The sequence below is a fragment of the Rhinolophus hipposideros genome, assembly GCF_964194185.1.
Source record: "Rhinolophus hipposideros genome assembly, chromosome: X".
Taxonomy (NCBI): domain Eukaryota; kingdom Metazoa; phylum Chordata; class Mammalia; order Chiroptera; family Rhinolophidae; genus Rhinolophus; species Rhinolophus hipposideros.
Window position 1 is genome coordinate 35724062 of NC_138046.1, and position 19596 is coordinate 35743657.

At 39.1% G+C, this 19596-nt stretch overlaps 1 protein-coding gene across 2 annotated transcripts in view; it reads left to right on the forward strand.

Annotated features, from left to right (window-relative positions):
* LAMP2 (lysosomal associated membrane protein 2) overlaps positions 1-4004 on the forward strand; it is a 41301-nt gene extending 37297 nt beyond the window's left edge. For both annotated transcript variants that reach the window (XM_081042930.1, XM_081042932.1), the window contains one exon: positions 1361-4004. In XM_081042930.1, the coding sequence (XP_080899056.1) occupies positions 1361-1503 (143 nt within the window). In that variant the 3' untranslated portion in view covers positions 1504-4004. The remainder of the gene's footprint in view (positions 1-1360) is intronic.
* Positions 4005-19596: the final 15592 nt, after the last annotated feature.

Here is a 19596-nt window from a genome sequence, read left to right on the forward strand (position 1 = left end):
GCAATTGGCTTTCTTTTTTTATGAATGACAAAATTGCAAGAGGAAGAAAAGATAAAATTAGAGGAAAATACATTATTACTTAATTATAAATCACACCAAATGTCACATTTTGTTAATTGCATTAGGCTTATACTGGAAAGGACCTTAAAGATTATTTACTCTAACCCTATAACTTTACAGAAAGGGAAGTGACTTCACCGAGGTTACATACCTAGTGGGCAACAAAACCATTATTAGCATTTTGATAAAAATTGTCCTAATGAAATCTAGTCACTCAATTGTAAAACTCATTTAAACTTGAAATTATGAGATCAGAATGTGGTACTTTGAGCTTCTGTACTAACTACTTTCAATAAATAACACATGATCTCAATTTTGTTTAAGTATTTTTTTAAAGTACTGAATATTGGCTTTTGCAATAATAATATACTGAAACACTCCTATTTTTATCTCTATTTGCTACTTGAAAACCTAAACCTCCTTGGATAGGATCACAAACATGGGAGGAGAATAGAAGACAATGAACACTTGTTGAGCATCTGATGTGTATCAGATGCTTTAGAAATACAATTGCATTTTATCCTCAAGTACATTAAAATATAGATATTATTATCCCCCTTTTACAGGTGGGGAAAGTGAAGCCCAGTTTAAATAATGACCAAGGTCCGTTAGCTAGTAACTGATGGAGTCAAGATGCAAACTCAGTTCTGTCTGAATCCAGAGTTAAAAATCAATGTTGCACACATTGCCTTCCTGGTGCTCCAGTGGAATGGACTGCAATGTATTGGATTCTGCTATTATTCTTCCAGGCTACCACTCAGCTAAAAATAATTATGTATAACCCAATGGTTAACCTATTGCCTGTGTGAAAAAATTATACTGCATTTTCTTGATCTTAAGTTCTTTTCAATCAACTTAAAGTTTATTACTCATGCAGAATTCTTATTTGTATTTTAATGGTAGTTGTGGCAAGGGAAAAAGGGAGTGTGGAAATATGCAGGCAATGGTCTTAAGTGTAGATGATAGTTCTTTCCCCCAGTGACATTTAAACATAAAAAAATACCCATATTAGGTAAGCACAATTCTGTGTTTTGGACCTTTTCCCCTTCTTCCCTTAACTTCTGCTTTTTGTACTGAGGAATTGGTGTGATTTGAGATGAAGTGATAATGAGAGCTGTAAGAGGATCAGTTGCTTAGAAATATTTGGGTGGATATAGATAAAATAAGAAAATCTGGGTAATGCTCTAAAAGACTAACCTATGTACACTTTCAAAATGCTTGTTTCTTGTTGCTTGTTTCTGCTTAATTGCATTCCTTACTAATTTTCTTTCCTTGCTTTCTGTTTGTTCTTTTCTAACAGCTGAAGAATGTTCTGGTGACTCTGACCTCAACTTTCTTATTCCTGTTGCAGTGGGTGTGGCGTTGGGCTTCCTTATAATTGTTGTCTTTATGTCTTATATGATTGGAAGAAGGAAAAGTCGTACTGGATATCAGTCTGTGTAGTCAATTAAATTTAGTGCTTCTTGTTATTTGCCATCAGGTTTCCAGAGGCTAAAAGCCAGGAAATGCTGCATAATCGATTGTTTGATATGCAAAATAACCTCAGTGAATTGCTAGCTAACTTGGGCATAAGTAGTACTTACTTAAGAAAAAAATGTATTAGGACCAGTTTCTTTTGTTTTTCTATTTTCCTTCCTTTGTTAAAGTGTAATTGAAAAAAAATTGTGGTTTACAATATGTTTTTTTAGTAATAATTTTAAGCCTTTGGATCCAATTATTTCTACTTGAAGTATAATTTTATGTTGCAATTACTTGTATTTTGCTACTTTGTTTGATATTTGCAAAATTAAAGCTGTTATGGAGGCAAACATAAAATTTGGTTCATAATAAGACTTACTTTCCTAACTTCCTGATCAGGATTATTTAAATCTGTGTTTTTCTGTTAGTTAAAAAAATAAGGAAAGAAATGGCTTCATGATACTGTGTTTAATAGCAAAAGTCTGGCTGTTTTCTTTATTACTGTTAGTGGCTACTATATCTTAACAAGGATTTATGTTTTTTTTCCTTCTGGAGTTTGGAATATTTTTATTATCTCAGACTTGACAGGATGAAGTAAGATCTTCAGCTTTTTAAAAAGGTATTGATATAGAGTAGGTAGATTATGGTTTTTTAGGGTTATGATTTACAATGTGTTTCCCCCCCCCCCAGAGCCTTAACTTATTCAGAAAGTTAATTCATCCTCCATTAAAAAACAAAACTTCTATACTTTGTGTACCTCCTGCACTCTCCCATTCCCTATATGAATAAGTTCTAATTGATATTTTTAAGTATTGATTTCTTTCTTCTCAAAGCTTCTAGTGGGCCCTGAAGTGTCATCTGTCAGATGGCTGCCTAGCCAAAACTGGACTATGATTATTTGTGTTGATCTCGATATAGACATATCCTGGTAGAGACCTCTAGTCTAGTGGCTTTGGCTTTTGGAGTAAGGTACTAGAGACCACTCATCCCAGTATCTGATTGGTTGGCTAGGCTGTTGAATTGCCTTTTGATTTGGCAGTACAGTGTTGTATTTCTCTAGGGTCAAATGGCTGCTTTGTACACCTGTTATTAGCATAAAGCAGACGTTAATCATATCAAGCAATTTTATCCCCATATAACTAAAAACAAAAGTTTCCAAAGATCTACCTTCACTTCAAAAATGTTCCATAGGATTAAAAAATTAAGCTTAAATCTTAAGCGAAGTTAGTTTGTTATTAAATGCAAGGATCAAGTCCCCATCTACCTCTCAGTACAATGCAGATGTTCACCGCTGTATTGTTGCCATCAACTGATGCCAGAAGTATTTGCCAATAACTGGAACTAGAACATTTTGTTAAAAAGCAAGAAAATTTATCAACCATTTTACCTATATATGCATCTCAAAAGCACATATTCCAAACGAGTAGAAAGTCAGGTTGCTCAATTACTTCTCCCTTAGAACACTCTAGTTCTGACTTGCAGATTCAAGTTATCCTCTATTTCCTAAGTGTATAAAAAATGTTTTCTTTTTAAATGTTCTCCTGTGAAAACAATTGCTTGTTTATTATTTGGTCAAAATGATGGCACCATAAAGAACAGTGGCTTCATTTCAATAAATATTTTTGAGATGATTGTCTAGAAGCTAGATTATTTATATCAGTTGTGATCTTGCTAAGTATATAAATTAGAAATTGAGATACATTAAAAATTACAGATTCATTTAAAAGTCTTCTACCTTTTAAATATGAGACTAATATCACTAATTCTTCATTAGGTATCATGGCATTATCTTAGATAATTAGCAAATGTGTGCTTAATCTTCTTTGAGAATTAAGATTAAAATACAAAATTCTAACAGAGGGTTAAAACAAACACTGCTTCAACTCCAATAAAACACAGGAAGCCCCAAATCTATGAACTGAGTGTTCAGTTAGCTTTGCCCACTGAATTCATTTTTGTGTTAGTACAACAGTGGATCAGACAGTAGGACTTTGAGCTCATGAATGAAAACAATTGTTTTTTACCTAAGCTTTGAAAGAACTGATGCTTGCTGCTAACTAAAGTTTTGCATATATCAATTTAATGAACTAAGTAATACCTGCAAAATGAAGCATACTGTGGTACTCCTATTTGATCTGATATGTGTGATTTTTAGATCAATGGATTAAAAGTAATAAAGATCATACAATCCATATCACCATGGGTAACTTCATTTTTATTCCATGTGCTCAGCCTTAAGAGCTTGGGTTGATTTGTATAATCTGAGTTCCTCAAATTCTAGTCTCTTGAATTGTCAATAGGAATCGTATGATCTCATAGGTCTGCAAAGTAACCAAGTGTGTTATGAAGGCATTAAAACCATTAGTTCAGACACTTCAAATATGTGGGGGGCCTATCTGTTCATGAAAATTCCAAGAAAACATTGTGAATAAAATATGGAAATCTAACAAATGTAAGAGCTTCTTAATAAATGTACTTTTAGTATACATCTGTCTGTCTGCATTAATGAACTGTACTCACTGAAGTTCATGTCATTCTGAGCAAGATACACCTCAGCAATATTGCAGGGCACAGGAGGAGCTATCCATTTTCTGAAAATTCCATCAGATTCCTTACAAAGTCTGATGCTCAATTGTTATATGATTGGATTAAATGACAACAGTCCATTTTACATAGGGGGGAATTTTTGGTGGCAGAAGGAATTAAACAGTGGATCTCTCTATAGTTTCTGAGTACTAGGATTTCATATTCTGATTGTTAGACATTTAATGGCTTTAAGTTAAGGGGGGAAAATGGCCTTACCTTGCATTTGTGGGACTGAGGAGGGGGTTCACAATATAACCTATTTTTATTGTCTCAGCTAATTCATTGAATATACTTCACAACTCTGCACTTCACAGGGCTTCTGAATGAAGCACTTTAAGATTACTGATAGCAAGAGGAGTGGTTCTTTATGTTGCTGAAAGGGTTACTGTGTATCTAAAAAGTCATTTTGGTGATTCACTTTTTTAAGTTCAGTGTATACTCTGAATGCTAGAACTACCTTTAGAATCCTGAAGAAATGTTTTATTTTCTCTTCACTTTTACTATCTGTATTTTAAAAGATTTTTATTAAAATATAGTTAGCATACAATATTATATTAGTTTCAGGTGTACACAATAGTTATTCAACATTTATATACCTAAAGAAGTGATCACTATGATAAGTCCAGTAACCATCTGACACCATACCATTCTATCACAATATTATTGACTACATTCCCTGTACTGTATGTTACATCCCAATGACTTCTTTACTATCTGTATTTCGATGACTGTAAATTTGAGTCCCTTTGTTTCAAGAGCTATGCATAATGAACAGGAGGAATCTTGGCATACAATGCATTTTTAGTAGGAAAAAGCAGCTGTAGTTTTATCGAGCAGTTACAGTGCTATAAATTTTACCTAAATTATTTCATTTAATCATAGCAACTGAGTTTGGGCAGTATCATTCCCAGTTTACAGATGAAGTAATTGAGGCTTGAATTGGTTACTGAGCCAGAGTCACAAGGGAGTAAGTGACAACACTGACATTTGAACCTAGTTCTGTCTGCCTTTAAAGACTATGCTCTTAACCACTATGCATCCTGGTTTCTATGAAAGAATTTTTTAAAAAGATAACGCCTTACATTAAGTGGTTACAGAAGTCTGATTTCTGTACTCTTCTGTATATAATCACTCTGCAAATGTTCTTCAATGTTCTTAAAATAACAGGAGTTTTGTCCAGCCCACTTGAGGGGTGGACAGATGCTGTGGCAGCATGCCTTTTGAAAGATCAAACCAAGGCCAGTTTGTGCTGTACCTCATCAGTGATGTTTAAGCCCTGAATGTCACTTTTTTCAGAGTATTCTCATTTAGTTATTCTGATCACGTATTATTATCATTCTGCCCTCAAACTGTTCTGCACCATGAATCATTTTGACTGCATTAATGTGTTTAAGAGACTAAATGGAACTGTTTCTTCACTTTCCCTAAATTAATACCATCCCTACCCTGAGCCATCCCCTGTTTTAAGTGCAGTATAGCCATGACACTCAGCAGTTCTTGCTAGGTGGTTCTGTGCCCCAATACGCAGTTCCTATTCAGATCTAAAGCCTTTTTGAAAGGATTTCAAAGAATCCTTACCCACAAACTTCAAATGTCTAGCCCTAATCTGCAGCGTTCCCCTCCCCACCTCATCTACTGCTCTGCTATACTCACGCCACTCCAGCCATACTGGCCCTCTATCTACCCCACAACGATCCTGAGGGTGCTCTCATTTTAAGGCCCTTGAACTTGCCCTGTCTTCTACCTGGAAAGATCTTCCTGCAACAATCGTGGCTCACTCTCTCATTCCATTCACTTCTCTTTTCAAATGTCACCCAGTCAGTGAAGCATTCCCTGACCACTCTATTTGAAATTGCACTCACTGCCCCCACCACTGTCCATTACCCTTGCTCTGTTTCATTTCTTATCACCTATCTGACACACTGTATATTTTACTTAACCTGTTTCATGTATGTCTCCCACTAGAAGGTAAACTTCATGAGAGCAGGAATTTTTGCTGTGTTTACTACTCTGTTCCAGTCCCTAGAACAGTGCCTGACACATAGTTCACACTGAATAAATATTTGCTGAATGGATGAGTAGTCATCGTGTGTTAGAGAGCTAAACTGTTATCAAGCACTTAATACCTTATTTCATTAAATCTCAGATGCCATGAATTGTAAGATAAATACTGCCAATTAAACAGTGGTTATGAGAGCCCTGCAGGTTTCAAAGGTGTTAAAATGTGAAAAAAAATGTACATCTTAGAATCGATGTGTGCCAGGCACTGTAGAGAGTGCTGTATGTGGAGAGTGCTATTAACCCACCGAATGCATCTGGGATTCAGAGCCCAGCAGTTGGAGATGTTGTCTTTAAGCACTCTGCCACTACAGCCTCCCTTTACGATGACATATTGGTTCTGGTGTCAGTTTCAATTCCAAAACGGAAGTCTTTATCACTATTGCTATAATTTTCAACTTTAAAGCAGACAGAATTTTTAGTATTTATTTTTCCTTCTTTTAAATGCTATATAGTATAGCATGGCAGGTGTGTCAGAACAGAACTTGAATCCTGGATCTTACTATACAGTAGCAATGTGAGTTTAGACAAGTTGTTAACCTCTCTAAGCCTAGGTTCATATATCTGTAAATTGGAGATGATACTACTACCCACCTTGTAGTGTTTTAAAGATAATTAAATAACATAATGCCACCAAATACATAGTAAACAATAAACTAGAGCTTTTAGTGATATAGATTGGGATCTTTATCCTAAAGATGACAGTCAAATGTTTAGACAAGATCACGGAAGGAGGAAGTGAAGAGCAAGAATAGGGCTGAGATAAAATCTTAAGGAGAAGAAATCAACTCAACCTAGTTTTTAAAAAGAGGAATGAATTATGAAGTTCTAGAGTAAGTCTCACAGAATCAAGTTGAAGGAAGGACATTCGGGACTCTAAAGAATAGAGTTAAATTATAAAGCTTTAACTGAGAGAATAAACAGGTGATGACAGGAAAGTTTAGAAAAAGATGAATAATAAGTGATATCTTGTACTGCATTTATTAAAATGTGCTACAATCTACCCGGAGAAATCCAAAACTCCAATTCAAAAATCTGTATGCACTCCTATGTTTATTGCAGCACTTTACACAATAGCCAAGATATGGAAACAACCGAAATGCCCATCGGTAGATGACTGGATTAAGAAGCTGTAGTACATTTATACAATGGAGTATTACGCAGCCATAAAGAAGAAAGAAATCTTATCATTTGCAGCAACATGGATGGATCTAGAGAACATTATGTTAAGTGAAATAAGTCAGAAAGAGAAAGACAAGTACCATATGATCTCACTTATATATGGAATCTAAAGAAAAGACTATGTGAATTAACTAATCAGAGACAGTTTTGGGGACGCAGAGAAAAAACCGAGAGTGGTTAGATGGGTGTGTGGGAGGGGGTTGGGGATAAGGGGAAAGGTGAAGGGATTTGGAAGCAGCTGGTAACCACAAGATGGCCTCAGGGTTTTTTTGAAAATTAATTTGGGGAAGGTACTCTATAATGTTGTAAAGATTTTGTTGGGTATCCGATGGACATGCGTCCCATTTGGGAGACCACCTCAGGGATACTGTGGATACCTGATCATGGCATTGTACACCAGAAGCTAAACATTAATGAATGCCAACTATAATTTGATATATATAATGTGATGGTTCAGTGTGAGGTCGGAGGGATAGTGGATGGGGGGAGGGGGGTTCACAGTATGAGGGATATAAATGATGAACGTCTAAGTATTACCTTGTTTTGTACACCTGAAACTAATAAATAAATAATTAAAAAAAAAATAAAATGTGCTACAAAGCCAGAATCAAATGTTAGGTGGATATAAGAATAGACCAAAAGTTTAACGGACAAGACACACACACACACACACACACACACACACACACACCACACACAGTTGTGTATTTGATATTTGATAAAGATGCTCTTTTCAGATCAATGGCGGGGAATAGGACATTGAAAATTTATGCTGAAACTGCATAGAAGAAAACATACGTACTAACCTTATGGACCTTGGATTTAAAGAGCATTTTATGAATTTGACTCCATAGGCAAGGGAAATAAAAGCTAAAATAAATGACTGGGACTATATCAAACTTAAAAGCTTCTGCACAGCAAAAGAAACCATCAACAAAATAAAGAAGTAACCGACTCAATGGGAGAAGATTTTTGCAAACAGTGCCTCCGATAAGGGGCTAATATCTAAAATATACAAGGAACTCATGCAACTCAACAACAAAAAAAGCAAACAACCCAATTGAAAAATGGGCAGAGGACCTGAAGAGACATTTCTCCAAAGAGGACATACAAATGGAAAATAGACATATGAAAAAATGCTCAACATCACTAATCATCAAAGAAATGCAAATAAAAAACACAATGAGATATCGCCTCACCCCAGTTACAATGGCTATCATCAACAAGACAAATAGTAACAAGTGTTGGAGAGGCTGTGGAGAAAAAGGAACCCTCATACACCGTTGGTGGGAATGCAGACTGGTGCAGCTGCTATGGAAGGCAGTGTGGAGGTTCCTCAAAAAATTAAGAATAGACTTACCGTATGACCCAGCAATCCCTCTCCTGGGTATCTACCCAAAAATGTGAAAACATTTATCCATAAAGACGTGTGTTCCAATGTTCATTGCAGCTTTCTTTACGGTGGCCAAGACATGGAAAGAACCAAAATGTCCTTCAATAGATGAATGGGTAAAGAAGTTGTGGTATATATACATAATGGAATACTATTCGGTGGTAAGAAAAGATGAAATATGACCATTTGTGACAACATGGATGGATCTTGAGATCATAATGCTAAACAAAATAAGTCAGACAGAAAAAGCAGAGAACCATATGATTTTACTGATATGTGGTATATGAAACAAAAACAACAAAAGAACAAGACAACAAGTGAGAAACAGAAACTCATAGACACAGACAATAGTTTAGTGGTTACCAGAGGGTAAGGGGGTGGAGGGTGGGAGATGAGGGTAAGGGGGATCAAATATATGGTGATGGAAGGAGAACTGACTCTGGGTGGTGAACACACAATGGGATTTATAGATGATGTAATACAGAATTGTACACCTGAAGTCTATGTAACTTTACTAACAATTGTCACCCCTATAAATTTTAATTTAAAAAAAAGTTACGCTGAGATACAAGGTTAACTATTTTGGGGGAAAATACATTGAGATACCTATGTCACAATAAGTACCAAAATAAACTCAGGGATGATTAAAAAGTTCAAATTTTTTAAACTATATGAAATATAGAATCAAATATAAATGGTTATATATCTTATCTCAAAACAAAGTCCTTTTGAAACAACCAAAATGTCCTTTGATAGATGAATGGATAAAGAAGTTGTGGTATATATACACAATGGAATACTATTCGGCTTTAAGGAAAGATGATATAGGAGCATTTGTGACAACATGGATGGATCTCGAGAGAATAATGCTAAGTGGAATAAGTCAGACAGAAAAAGCAGAGAACCCTATGATTTCACTGATATGTGGTATATAAACCAAAAAGAAGAAGACAAACAAATGAGAAACAAAAACTCATAGACACAGACAATAATTTAGTGGTTACCAGAGGGTAAGGGGGTGGGGGGTGGGTGATGAGGGTAAAGGGGATCAAATATATGGTGATGGAAGGAGAACTGACTCTGGGTGGTGAACACACAATGGGATTTATAGATGATGTAATACAGAATTGTACACCTGAAATCTATGTAAATTTACTAACAATTGTCACCCCAATAAAATTAATTAAAAAAAACACAAAAAACAAAATAAAACAAAACAAAACAAAAAAAAAAGTCCTTTCATTATTAATAAAAGAAAAAGAAAAAATGACAGTGGAAGATGAAAAACCTCAATATATAAAAACTTAATACTTTTGACCATCAAAATGCTACCAGACACAAAATTAAAGATAAAGTACAAACAAGGGAAAATACTTGCAATCTTATGAATAACAAAGGGTTTGGTTAATATCCTTACTATCAAATACAAAACAAGATGAGTATTCCGTGAGTAAACTTCAATAAGGACATGAATAGCTAAATCATGACAGAAGAAAACCAGATGGATAAATACCTTGAAAAAATATTCCACATTCCTAGTAAGCAAAGAAATATAAATTAAAACAAGATATCCTTCAAACTGGTTAAGATATTTTAAATGATCATATTTATTCTTGGCTATGGTACAGAAAACTGCACATTAACATAATGCTGAGAGTGAAAACAAAAATTTGAAAACAATCTAAATGCCCAATAAAATAGAACTAGTTAAGTAAATTGAAACATTGACATGACAGAATGTTACATGGCCATTTAAAATCCTCAAATGACACGAATATGAGACTATGCTCGTGTCTTACTGTTAAGTGAAAAACGAAGGTTGGAAAGGAATATGTACCATTATTCTGTTTTGGTAAATAAATCTATATCGATATATCTATATCTATAACTGCTCCTCTGCCACCGAAGAAGTGCTTCTCCCTGTCCCTACACCCCCCACATGAGGAGTCCAGATTGGAGCCACTACTACAGTTGAGGAGGCTACAAAATAGTATGGACCTCATCCTGTCTTGGTACATATGCATATGTATGTGTGTGTGTGTGTGTGTGTGTGTGTGTGTGTGTGTGTGTGTATAAAGTAAATCCATTAAAATATGAACAGCAGTCACGTCCAGGGTTTGGGATTGTGAGTGTTTCTAATTGCTTTTCATATTTCTGTTTGGCGAGTCAAGTTTACTTTGATAATCAGGACCTCAGGGAAAAGATTTCCCAAGAGAGTGGGTTTTGAATTTCCTTGCCTCTCTCTTGCATTCTGTCCATAAATGAGAGCTGGCTCCATGAGGATGAAGCCTCCAACCTATAGATATCAGGGCTCTCCCCTCATTTGAAACAAGGTTTTGTTAAAGAAAAATTATCTTACATTGTTCATTAGTCCCATCACCTGGCCTTTACCATGCATAATGCACAGCTTTCTCACCCCCAAAGGCATGCAGAGGCACACTTACCATCAGTCTGTTGTTGCCTCCTGTGACACCTGAGAGGTGCTTTTTCTCATCCCCACAGTTTTCCACATGCTGCCTGCAGAGGCCGCCACAAGAAAGATCTGGATTGGAGCCACTACTTCTGCAGTCCAGAAGAATGAGAGTGGAAAGTGTTGATGGCAAGGGGCTCTGTGGAGGTGGGGCAGGGAATGTACCAATCACAGCATGCTGCTCCATTTCCTCTATTTCTGCTGGTTTCCACTGGCTGACACCTCTAGAAGTCATGTCCACAATCCTCTTATTCCAACACCTCTTTTCTAGCACCAACACTCCACATCTACCAAACCTGACTCTTTTGCCTTTTCCACCTATTTCCCTCTCCCCCAGACTGCCTCTTGACTCAGAGTCAATTCTATCAGTCAAGGTATTGATAGACCCTGTTAACTGCTATTAATTGGTAAGGGCAAGAGGTTGAGGCACTGTGATACAGTAGAAAGGGCATGGAGTTTGGTGCCAGGCAGATTGGGATTAGAACCCAGGCTTCACCAACTCCCACCTGAATGACTTTGGGTAAGTTATTGAGTTGCCACATCTATAAAATGGGAGTAAAATATCCTTCTTAAATAACTATTAATAGAGGTATCTATTATATCTATACTTTACAGATCTGTGACAGTCATCAATGGGATGATGGCCATAAAGTGTCACACAGGAGGGACTCAGTGGTATAAGTAGGCACTCAAAGGGTATCCTTTATACCCATTACCTAATCATCACAGAGCAGAACCCTGAGGGTAGGAGAAAGGAGCCAACACTTTTGGGGAATCAGAGAAATACATTGGCTTGTTGAAGTTCACACAGCTGGTGAATAGCAAAGCAGGAATGTGAACCCAGGTCTGGCTCAAAAGCCCAGGTTCTTAAATAACTTTACTGCCTTTACCTCTATGTGCCCAACCCAGAATGAAGGGATAATTGACAGCCAACATCAATGATTCAGGCCAAAGATTCATGCAGGTTGCTATGAAAAGAGTCATCCCTGAAATATTGGGTAATCATATTGAGCTGTAGAAGAGCTATACCCAGGGATGGGTCTGCTTTCATAGAGAGCTACAGACATTCCAGTGGACATCAGAGTGTGTTGTGAAACCCTAAATGAACTAACCATAATGAGATCTAGGGTGATTTGTTCACATTACACTATGGATTATAAACAAAGTTTCTCGAACTTCAGGGGACATCAGAAACACCTGTTAGGCCCAACCCCCAGGACTTCCAGAGTCAGGTCAGGGGTGGAGCATGAAAACTTGCAATTGTAACAAGTTCTCAGGTGATCCTGATGCTGCTGTTCCAGAAACCACACATTGAAAAGCACCAGATTAAAATGTACTATAACATTCCCAAATCTCATTTGTGTCCCATCCTTCCAAATTCCAGGGTGTTATCAGCAGCACACACAAGAGTGTCACAAAACCAACCGCCCAGTCCAGAAAACCATGCTTTGATGTCCCTGATGGTTCCCTTACTTCTCAGTGTCCTCCCAAGTAATCAAGGCCTCCCAGTAATCAGGCCTCTGAGGGAAGAGAGAAAGCTGGTGGGGCAAGATCATATCTGTACTCTGCCCCATCCCTGCCCCTATACCAAGCTTGTAGCCAGCCGCCCCACTTTGCCTCAGGGAACATTTGTCTTGTTAGCAGACTGTCTAAGCCTGGCTATTTTCCAGAATCCTGAGCACCTTGATGGGATTGTGCACAGGAGGAAGGGGACAGTGCTTTGGAGAACAGACACGCAGAAGGGAAATTTCTACTCAGAGAGACAGGGCTTCAAGGAAATGGCTTCTTGGTGCACACAGGGAGGCTGGACCCCAAGCATTAGGTCTCCCAGCCTAGGCAGAAGCCCCCTCACCACTTCACCTTTCGTGCCTGTAGGCCCAGGAGCAGCAGACACGCCCACCTTTGAAAGATCATGTGGACTTGGAAAGCGAGGCTAGCAGGCACAATGATGAAATGGATTGAAGGGCCAACAGAGCCTCCCCCTGCCATTCTTGAGTAACTCTTGGGAAGAAGAGGGGCCCTTCAATAGAGAATGAGATAGCACTTTCACCTCAGTGGGATGGAGGGAAGATGCAGATTTAAGCCGCTGCCTCTGAGCACACCTACCGAGATGCACACTACACAGAAGACACAGCCAGCAAGTGCACACACTTTATTACTAGTTAGAATGAGAAAAACCCTTGGTGAACTGGGATCTCACGGGGCAAACTCTAGGCCATATTTTTCACACTGGAGGCTGATCTAATTTCCCACCCCCTTGGCTTCACCTGCCTCTGGGGAGTCCAGAGAACAAACAACACACCAAGTGGAAGACAAGGGGCCAAGGGGCAGTCTCAAGAGTGCTTGTCCCAGTCCATTCTATTTTTAATCCAGTTAGTCCTCCCAATGATGTCCCAATGATGTTAGCATGATGTCTGTCCTTGGAATCCATTTTGTTCTTCATCCACTCTTGACTGGAAAGGGACTTGAGATGAAAGTGGCCGAGGCTGAAGGCTTGAGTGTATAGCCAACACTCTCCCAAGCACTGTCCTTCTTTAAGACAGTCACCCAGCGGTTTTTCAGATGACCAGGATAGCTGTCCCTCTCAAGGGAGGAAATCAGCAAGAGTATCAGAAAAGTCCTGCTCCCATAATTGTGAGGCCACTTTCCCTATGGGATAAGCTATTCAGTTATTCAAGTCCTTCCATGAAAGTCTCTCTCACTTTGCCTCCAGAACTGTAGAAGTGGATCTTGACGTTATTTCAGTTGGGTTCACTCAAAAGCCACAGTATATGCTAAACAAAGTAAACACCCCTGGTCTACACTGCATCTCAAATTAGGCTTTCTCCTGTCATCTAATCAAACTCACCTAACTGGGGTATAATGTGTACACCAGATAATAACATATAATTGTAGTTCCTAACACATATTAGACAATTAATAACTGTTTAATTAATGAATGACATGCAATAAAATTGCTATACTATCTAAAATTCAACACTATCTTCCAAATCCTCTTTGAACTATGCTGTCAATCCCTTTTCCCCAACAGAAGCATTACATTCTAACAAAAATCTGCCTGCTCTTCCTTGTTCCAAGATGTGTGCCAGATCCTTTCACATTCTTTTCTAGCTCTAGCCAGTTGAGGTCTCATTGAGGTGAAGGCTGCTTGCTGAGAGCCAGAAGGGTATTTTGTGAGAATTCACACAGTGGGAGCTGGAGCTTTTCCAACTTCATACAATGTTCCTGGAGCTTAGAGACACAAAGAAGAAGCCCTCACCTATGAATGTTATAAAAACCAAATCAAGAAGTACACATGAACACTACTGCAGTTTATAGCATAATAATAGCATTCTCAAGGAAAAGCAGTTCCTCATATACATCTTATGTTCTAAAAGCATGGTTATTCTGAGACGAGGGTAAAGTGCATCAAACATATGGTGATGGAAGGAAAACTGACTTTAGGTGGTGAACACACAATGCAATATATAGATGATGTATTATAGAATTGTACACTTGAAACCTATATAATTTTACTAACCAATGTCACGCCAATAAATTTAATAAAAAAATTTAAAATGTCAAAAATAAATAAATAAATAAATAAATAAATAAATAAATAAATAAATGGTTATTATCTGCCAAAGATCTGGTATTATGGGAGAGAGGAGGTTAAGAAGAATATAGAAAGGAGAAAAAGAGAATGTTTCATCATGTCAGCCTCTCCAGGGTAACAGCCATCCAGAGTCTACCACCTGTGAACTGAAATGCAATTGGAGAAATTTTCCTTTAAAAGATTAATGAACATATTCAATAGAATCTCATCTTTCTTCAAAACAATATGCATTATATACACACATATACATACATGTATAATATGAAACTGGGGGAAAGAGATCCACATGCAGAAATATATATATATATATTAATGTGTTAAAAATGCTTATTGCTTGATGGTAGGATAGTGAAAATTTTTGTTTGCTGGGTTTTCAAATTTTCTATGATGTAAATAAAAGTCAGTTTGTGATCAGAAGGGGGTCTCCAGAAATTGATTTCTCTTTTAAGTTTGTGTCCATTATTTTTCTACATCCCTGAATTCAGTGAGGAGCTTGTTTTGGGTCAAGGCTTCCTACCTCACTTAATATGTAGATTTTCTTGCATTTATCGGAAGCCAAGTGCCAGGAAAAATTAAACACACTCTATACCATAGGCATGCCCGATCCCTCCTCCTGAGGTCTGGGGTAAGTTTCTCCTCTTGCTGGGATTCAAAGGATTTCTTACCTGTTAGTGGTGTGGGCACCTGTCCACGAGGTTGCTGCTTCCTTGGGTCTTCTTGGCTCCAGCTGTGCCCTGAGAGGTTTATGAAGTGGGGCCTCACAGGACCTTTCCTTTGGCCTTGGATCCTCTGGTTCTGCTGCAGAGCCATCTCCTCCTGGGACCCAACTGCAGGCCACATGCCAAGTGGGTAGATCACCTCAGTAGGCATCTGGGGTGGGATTCCGGTTCCTGCTACTGCTCCTCCTGAAACCATTGTGGGTGCGGGAGGCGGTGGGTATGGGACCGCCATTGGGAATGGCATTGGCAGAGGGGCTTCAGCAACCTGGGCCCAGGGACTTGTAGATCCTGGCACATAAAACAGACCCGTTGTCGATGCCATTTGGGCTTCCTGCCTCTGGGAATCCATATCCTTCCTACGCCGCCTCATTTCAACTAGCACCTTGTTTCGCTCATCTGCATTCATAGGCCACACATCATACCCGAGCCTCTGGGGTCGAGACTCTGTTACAACCTCCTGGGACCACCTCTCTGCCTGGACCAGCTGCCGGCGGCGCACAGATTCGCAGTCATTCAGCGCCTGCCGCAGGTCTTCCCGCACTCCACGCAACTGGGAGACCAGCAAATCGCGTTCTTCGCGTAGCCTCTGCAGCTGGGAAGCCAGAGCCCAGACAGCCGTCTCGCGCTCTCCCATGTGCTCCTGCAGCCGCGAGACCTCGTACGCCTGCTGCTCCAGCTGCCTCGCAACCACACGCACGTTCAAGGCTAGCGCGCTCCAGGTACAGGCCCTCTTGGTGGCCTGTGGCAAGTGAGGGTCAGCTATAATGGATCGCAGCTCATCTTCTATTTCGTTCCAGGGCCGCGAGCGGAAGGTCAAGTAGAAGTCCGGGCCGCCGCCATTATTGAGCATCTCTTCGTTGATGAACATGACTACCTCGATGTGGCGGAAACCACTCCTGACATCCCCTAAGTCTAAGGCCATGGCTGCCGCGGCCTAGTCAGCAGATTCCCCCACCGCTTCTGTTGTAAGCGGTAGCCACGTCCCAACCGGCCCCTCACCTCCTCGCTCAGTCCTACTTCAGTCCTTGCCCAGTCTTGGCCTCCTCTTCGACCTCCTTCGTCTCCCACTCCTTCTCCCAGCAAAGAGTGAAGCCGATTCACTTACCACACCAACCCCTACCGGGGTCGACTAAGTAACACGTCACAGATATGGGCTCGGAGTTATGCCGCAACGCATGCTGCGACACACCAGACTCAGCAGCGCGACCCCTGTTTGGCGGGGAGGTTGGGCGACTGCGCTGGGCTCTGCCCGAGACCTACTTTCCTTGGCACAACGCCTCCTACAGGGCAGGCCGACTGGGTGACTGAGCTGGAGACTTCAGTGTGCCCAGAGACTACTCTTGTTTCCAAGAGCTTTTGAAAGATAACACCCAGACAAGCGGAATGAATTTCTAACCTACGAGTCGGGTGAGTGGGTGCATGGTGATCTCTTTTTGGTTCAGCTCCGGCTCCCGCAACTCTCAGTTGCTATAGCAAACTTTCTATACAGTCTCAAGCTGTCTGCACTCCTCCCTCCTCATTCTAAGCAGATGACCTTGAAGTTCCTCTCATGTAATTTCACTAACAATTGTCACTCCAATAAATTTAAAAAAAAAAGAAAATCAAGCGAGTGAGCCATGACGTCCCTTAGCTTTCCTTGCTAAAATAAATCCTATCTTTATGCTACAGATCCCAGTCCGTCCTATTCCTGCATTCATAGGCCACACATCATACCCGAGCCTCTGGGCTTCAACACATTTTATTGTCCCCGCTTTCCTGCGCTACTCGATATTTTTTTCCCTATATACAAACTTGTTCAAGTTCCCTCTGTCCTTAGAACAATTTCCTCCATGTATTTTATGTCTTGGCCTTTCTCCCTTCTCGTTAGTGTTGTCTACACTATGTCCACTTCTCTCTGCTCCCTTCACCATTTAACCTGCTCCACTTTGGTTTTTGCCCCCTCCACCAAATTTAGTGAAAATTCTGTGATAAGATCACCAGCAGTCCCTACCTCAGTACAAAAGCTAGTAGATACTGTAAACGTTAGTTTTCACATGATTTTTCAATAGGGTTTAATTCTGTTGACCATTCATCCTTTACATTTCATCCTGTCTTGGTTTCTGTGACATCACATTTACTGATGTTCCTCCTATCCCTGACCTATCTTTCTCAGTTTCTTTGAACTGCTTGTTCTTCTTCTGCCCAAGGCCCTAAAGTTGATATTTCCCGAGTTTTGTCCTCAGATCCCTCCTCTTTTCATTTTATATGCTCTCCTTGGATGAGCTTAGTCACTCTCATAATTTAAATACTACCTCTATCACAATTGTATATTTCCAACTTAGACTCTCTCTTAATCATCAGATCCATACATTTTTCTTCCTTTGACACATAGTTATTGAACACATAGTTTGTTCACTTGACAAAAAGTGGTGGAAAATATTGAAAAATTCCCAGCCCTCATGTCATTTATATCCCATTGGTGGAATAATAAATGAAAAAGGTAAATAAATAAGCATTGTGATATCAAGTTAACATATAAATTGATGTGAGAGATAGATTACACAAGGGTTTGAGATTGCACCTGTAAATAAGGAATTTAACGAAGGTCAATATGAGACGGTAACCATTTTTTTTTCTTTTTTTTTAAATTAGTTTCAGGTGCACAAGACAAGGTAATACTTAGACGTTCATCATTTATATCCCTCACACTGTGGACCCCCTCCTCCCATCCGCCCATCCACTATCCCTCTGACATCGCACCGAGCCATCACATTATATATATAAAATTATAGTTGGCATCATTATTGTTCAGTTTCAGGTGTACAGTACATTGATCAAGCATCTACATCTTCCCTGAGGAGGTCTCCCAAATGGGACACGTGTCCATCAGATACCCTACAAAATATTTACAACATTATTGATTATGTTCACCAAATTATTTTTCAAAAACCTAAGACCATTTTGTGGTTACCGACGGTTTTCTAATCCCCTCACCTTTCCCCTTATCCCCACCCCCCTGCCCATCTAACAACCCTCAGTTTTTCCTCTTTGTCCCCAAAACTGTTTCTGATTAGTTCATTCACTTATTCTTTTCTTTAGCTTCCGCATATAAGTAAGATCATATGGTATTTCTCTTTCTCTTTCTGACTTATTTCGCTTAACATAATGTTCTCTAGATCCATCCATGTTGTTGCAAATGGTAAGATTTCTTTTTTCTTTATGGCTGCGTAATACTCCATTGTATAAATATACCAAAGTTTCTTAATCCAGTCATCTACTGATGGCCCATCTACTGATGGGCTGCGTAATACTCCATTGTATAAATATACCAAAGTTTCTTAATCCAGTCATCTACTGATGGGCATTTCGCGTGTTTCCATGTCTTGGCTATTGTGTATAGTGCTGCAATAAACATAGGAGTGCATACAGATTTTTGAATTGGAGTTTTGGATTTCTCCGGATAGATGCATAGGAGTGGAATTACTGGATCCTAGGGTAGTTCCATATTCAGATTCCTGAGATACCTCCATACTGTTTTCCATAGAGGCTGCACCAATCTGCAATCCCATCAAAAGTGCACAAGCGTTCCCTTTTCTCTACATCCGCGCCAGCATTTGTTGTTTGTTGATTTATTGATGATAGCCATTTTGACTGGGGTGAGGTGGTATCTCATTGTGGTTTTTATTTGCATTTCTCTGATGGTTAGTGAGGTTGAGCATTTCTTCATATGTATGTTTGCCATCTGTATGTCCTTTTTAGAAAAAATGTCTCTTCATGTCCTCTGCCCATTTTTTTTATGTTCTTTAACTTTTATTTTGAATATGTTCTTTTTATCCATTCCCTATTCTTTTTTTTTTTTATTAATTTTATTGGGGTGACAATTGTTAGTAAATTTACATAGATTTCAGGTGTACAATTCTGTATTACATCGTCTATAAATCCCATTGTGTGTTCACCACCCAGAGTCAGTTCTCCTTCCATCACCATATATTTGATCCCCTTTACCCTCATCACCCACCCCCCACCCCATTACCCTCTGGTAACCACTAAATTACTGTCTGTGTCTATGAGTTTTTGTTTCTCATTTGTTTGTCTT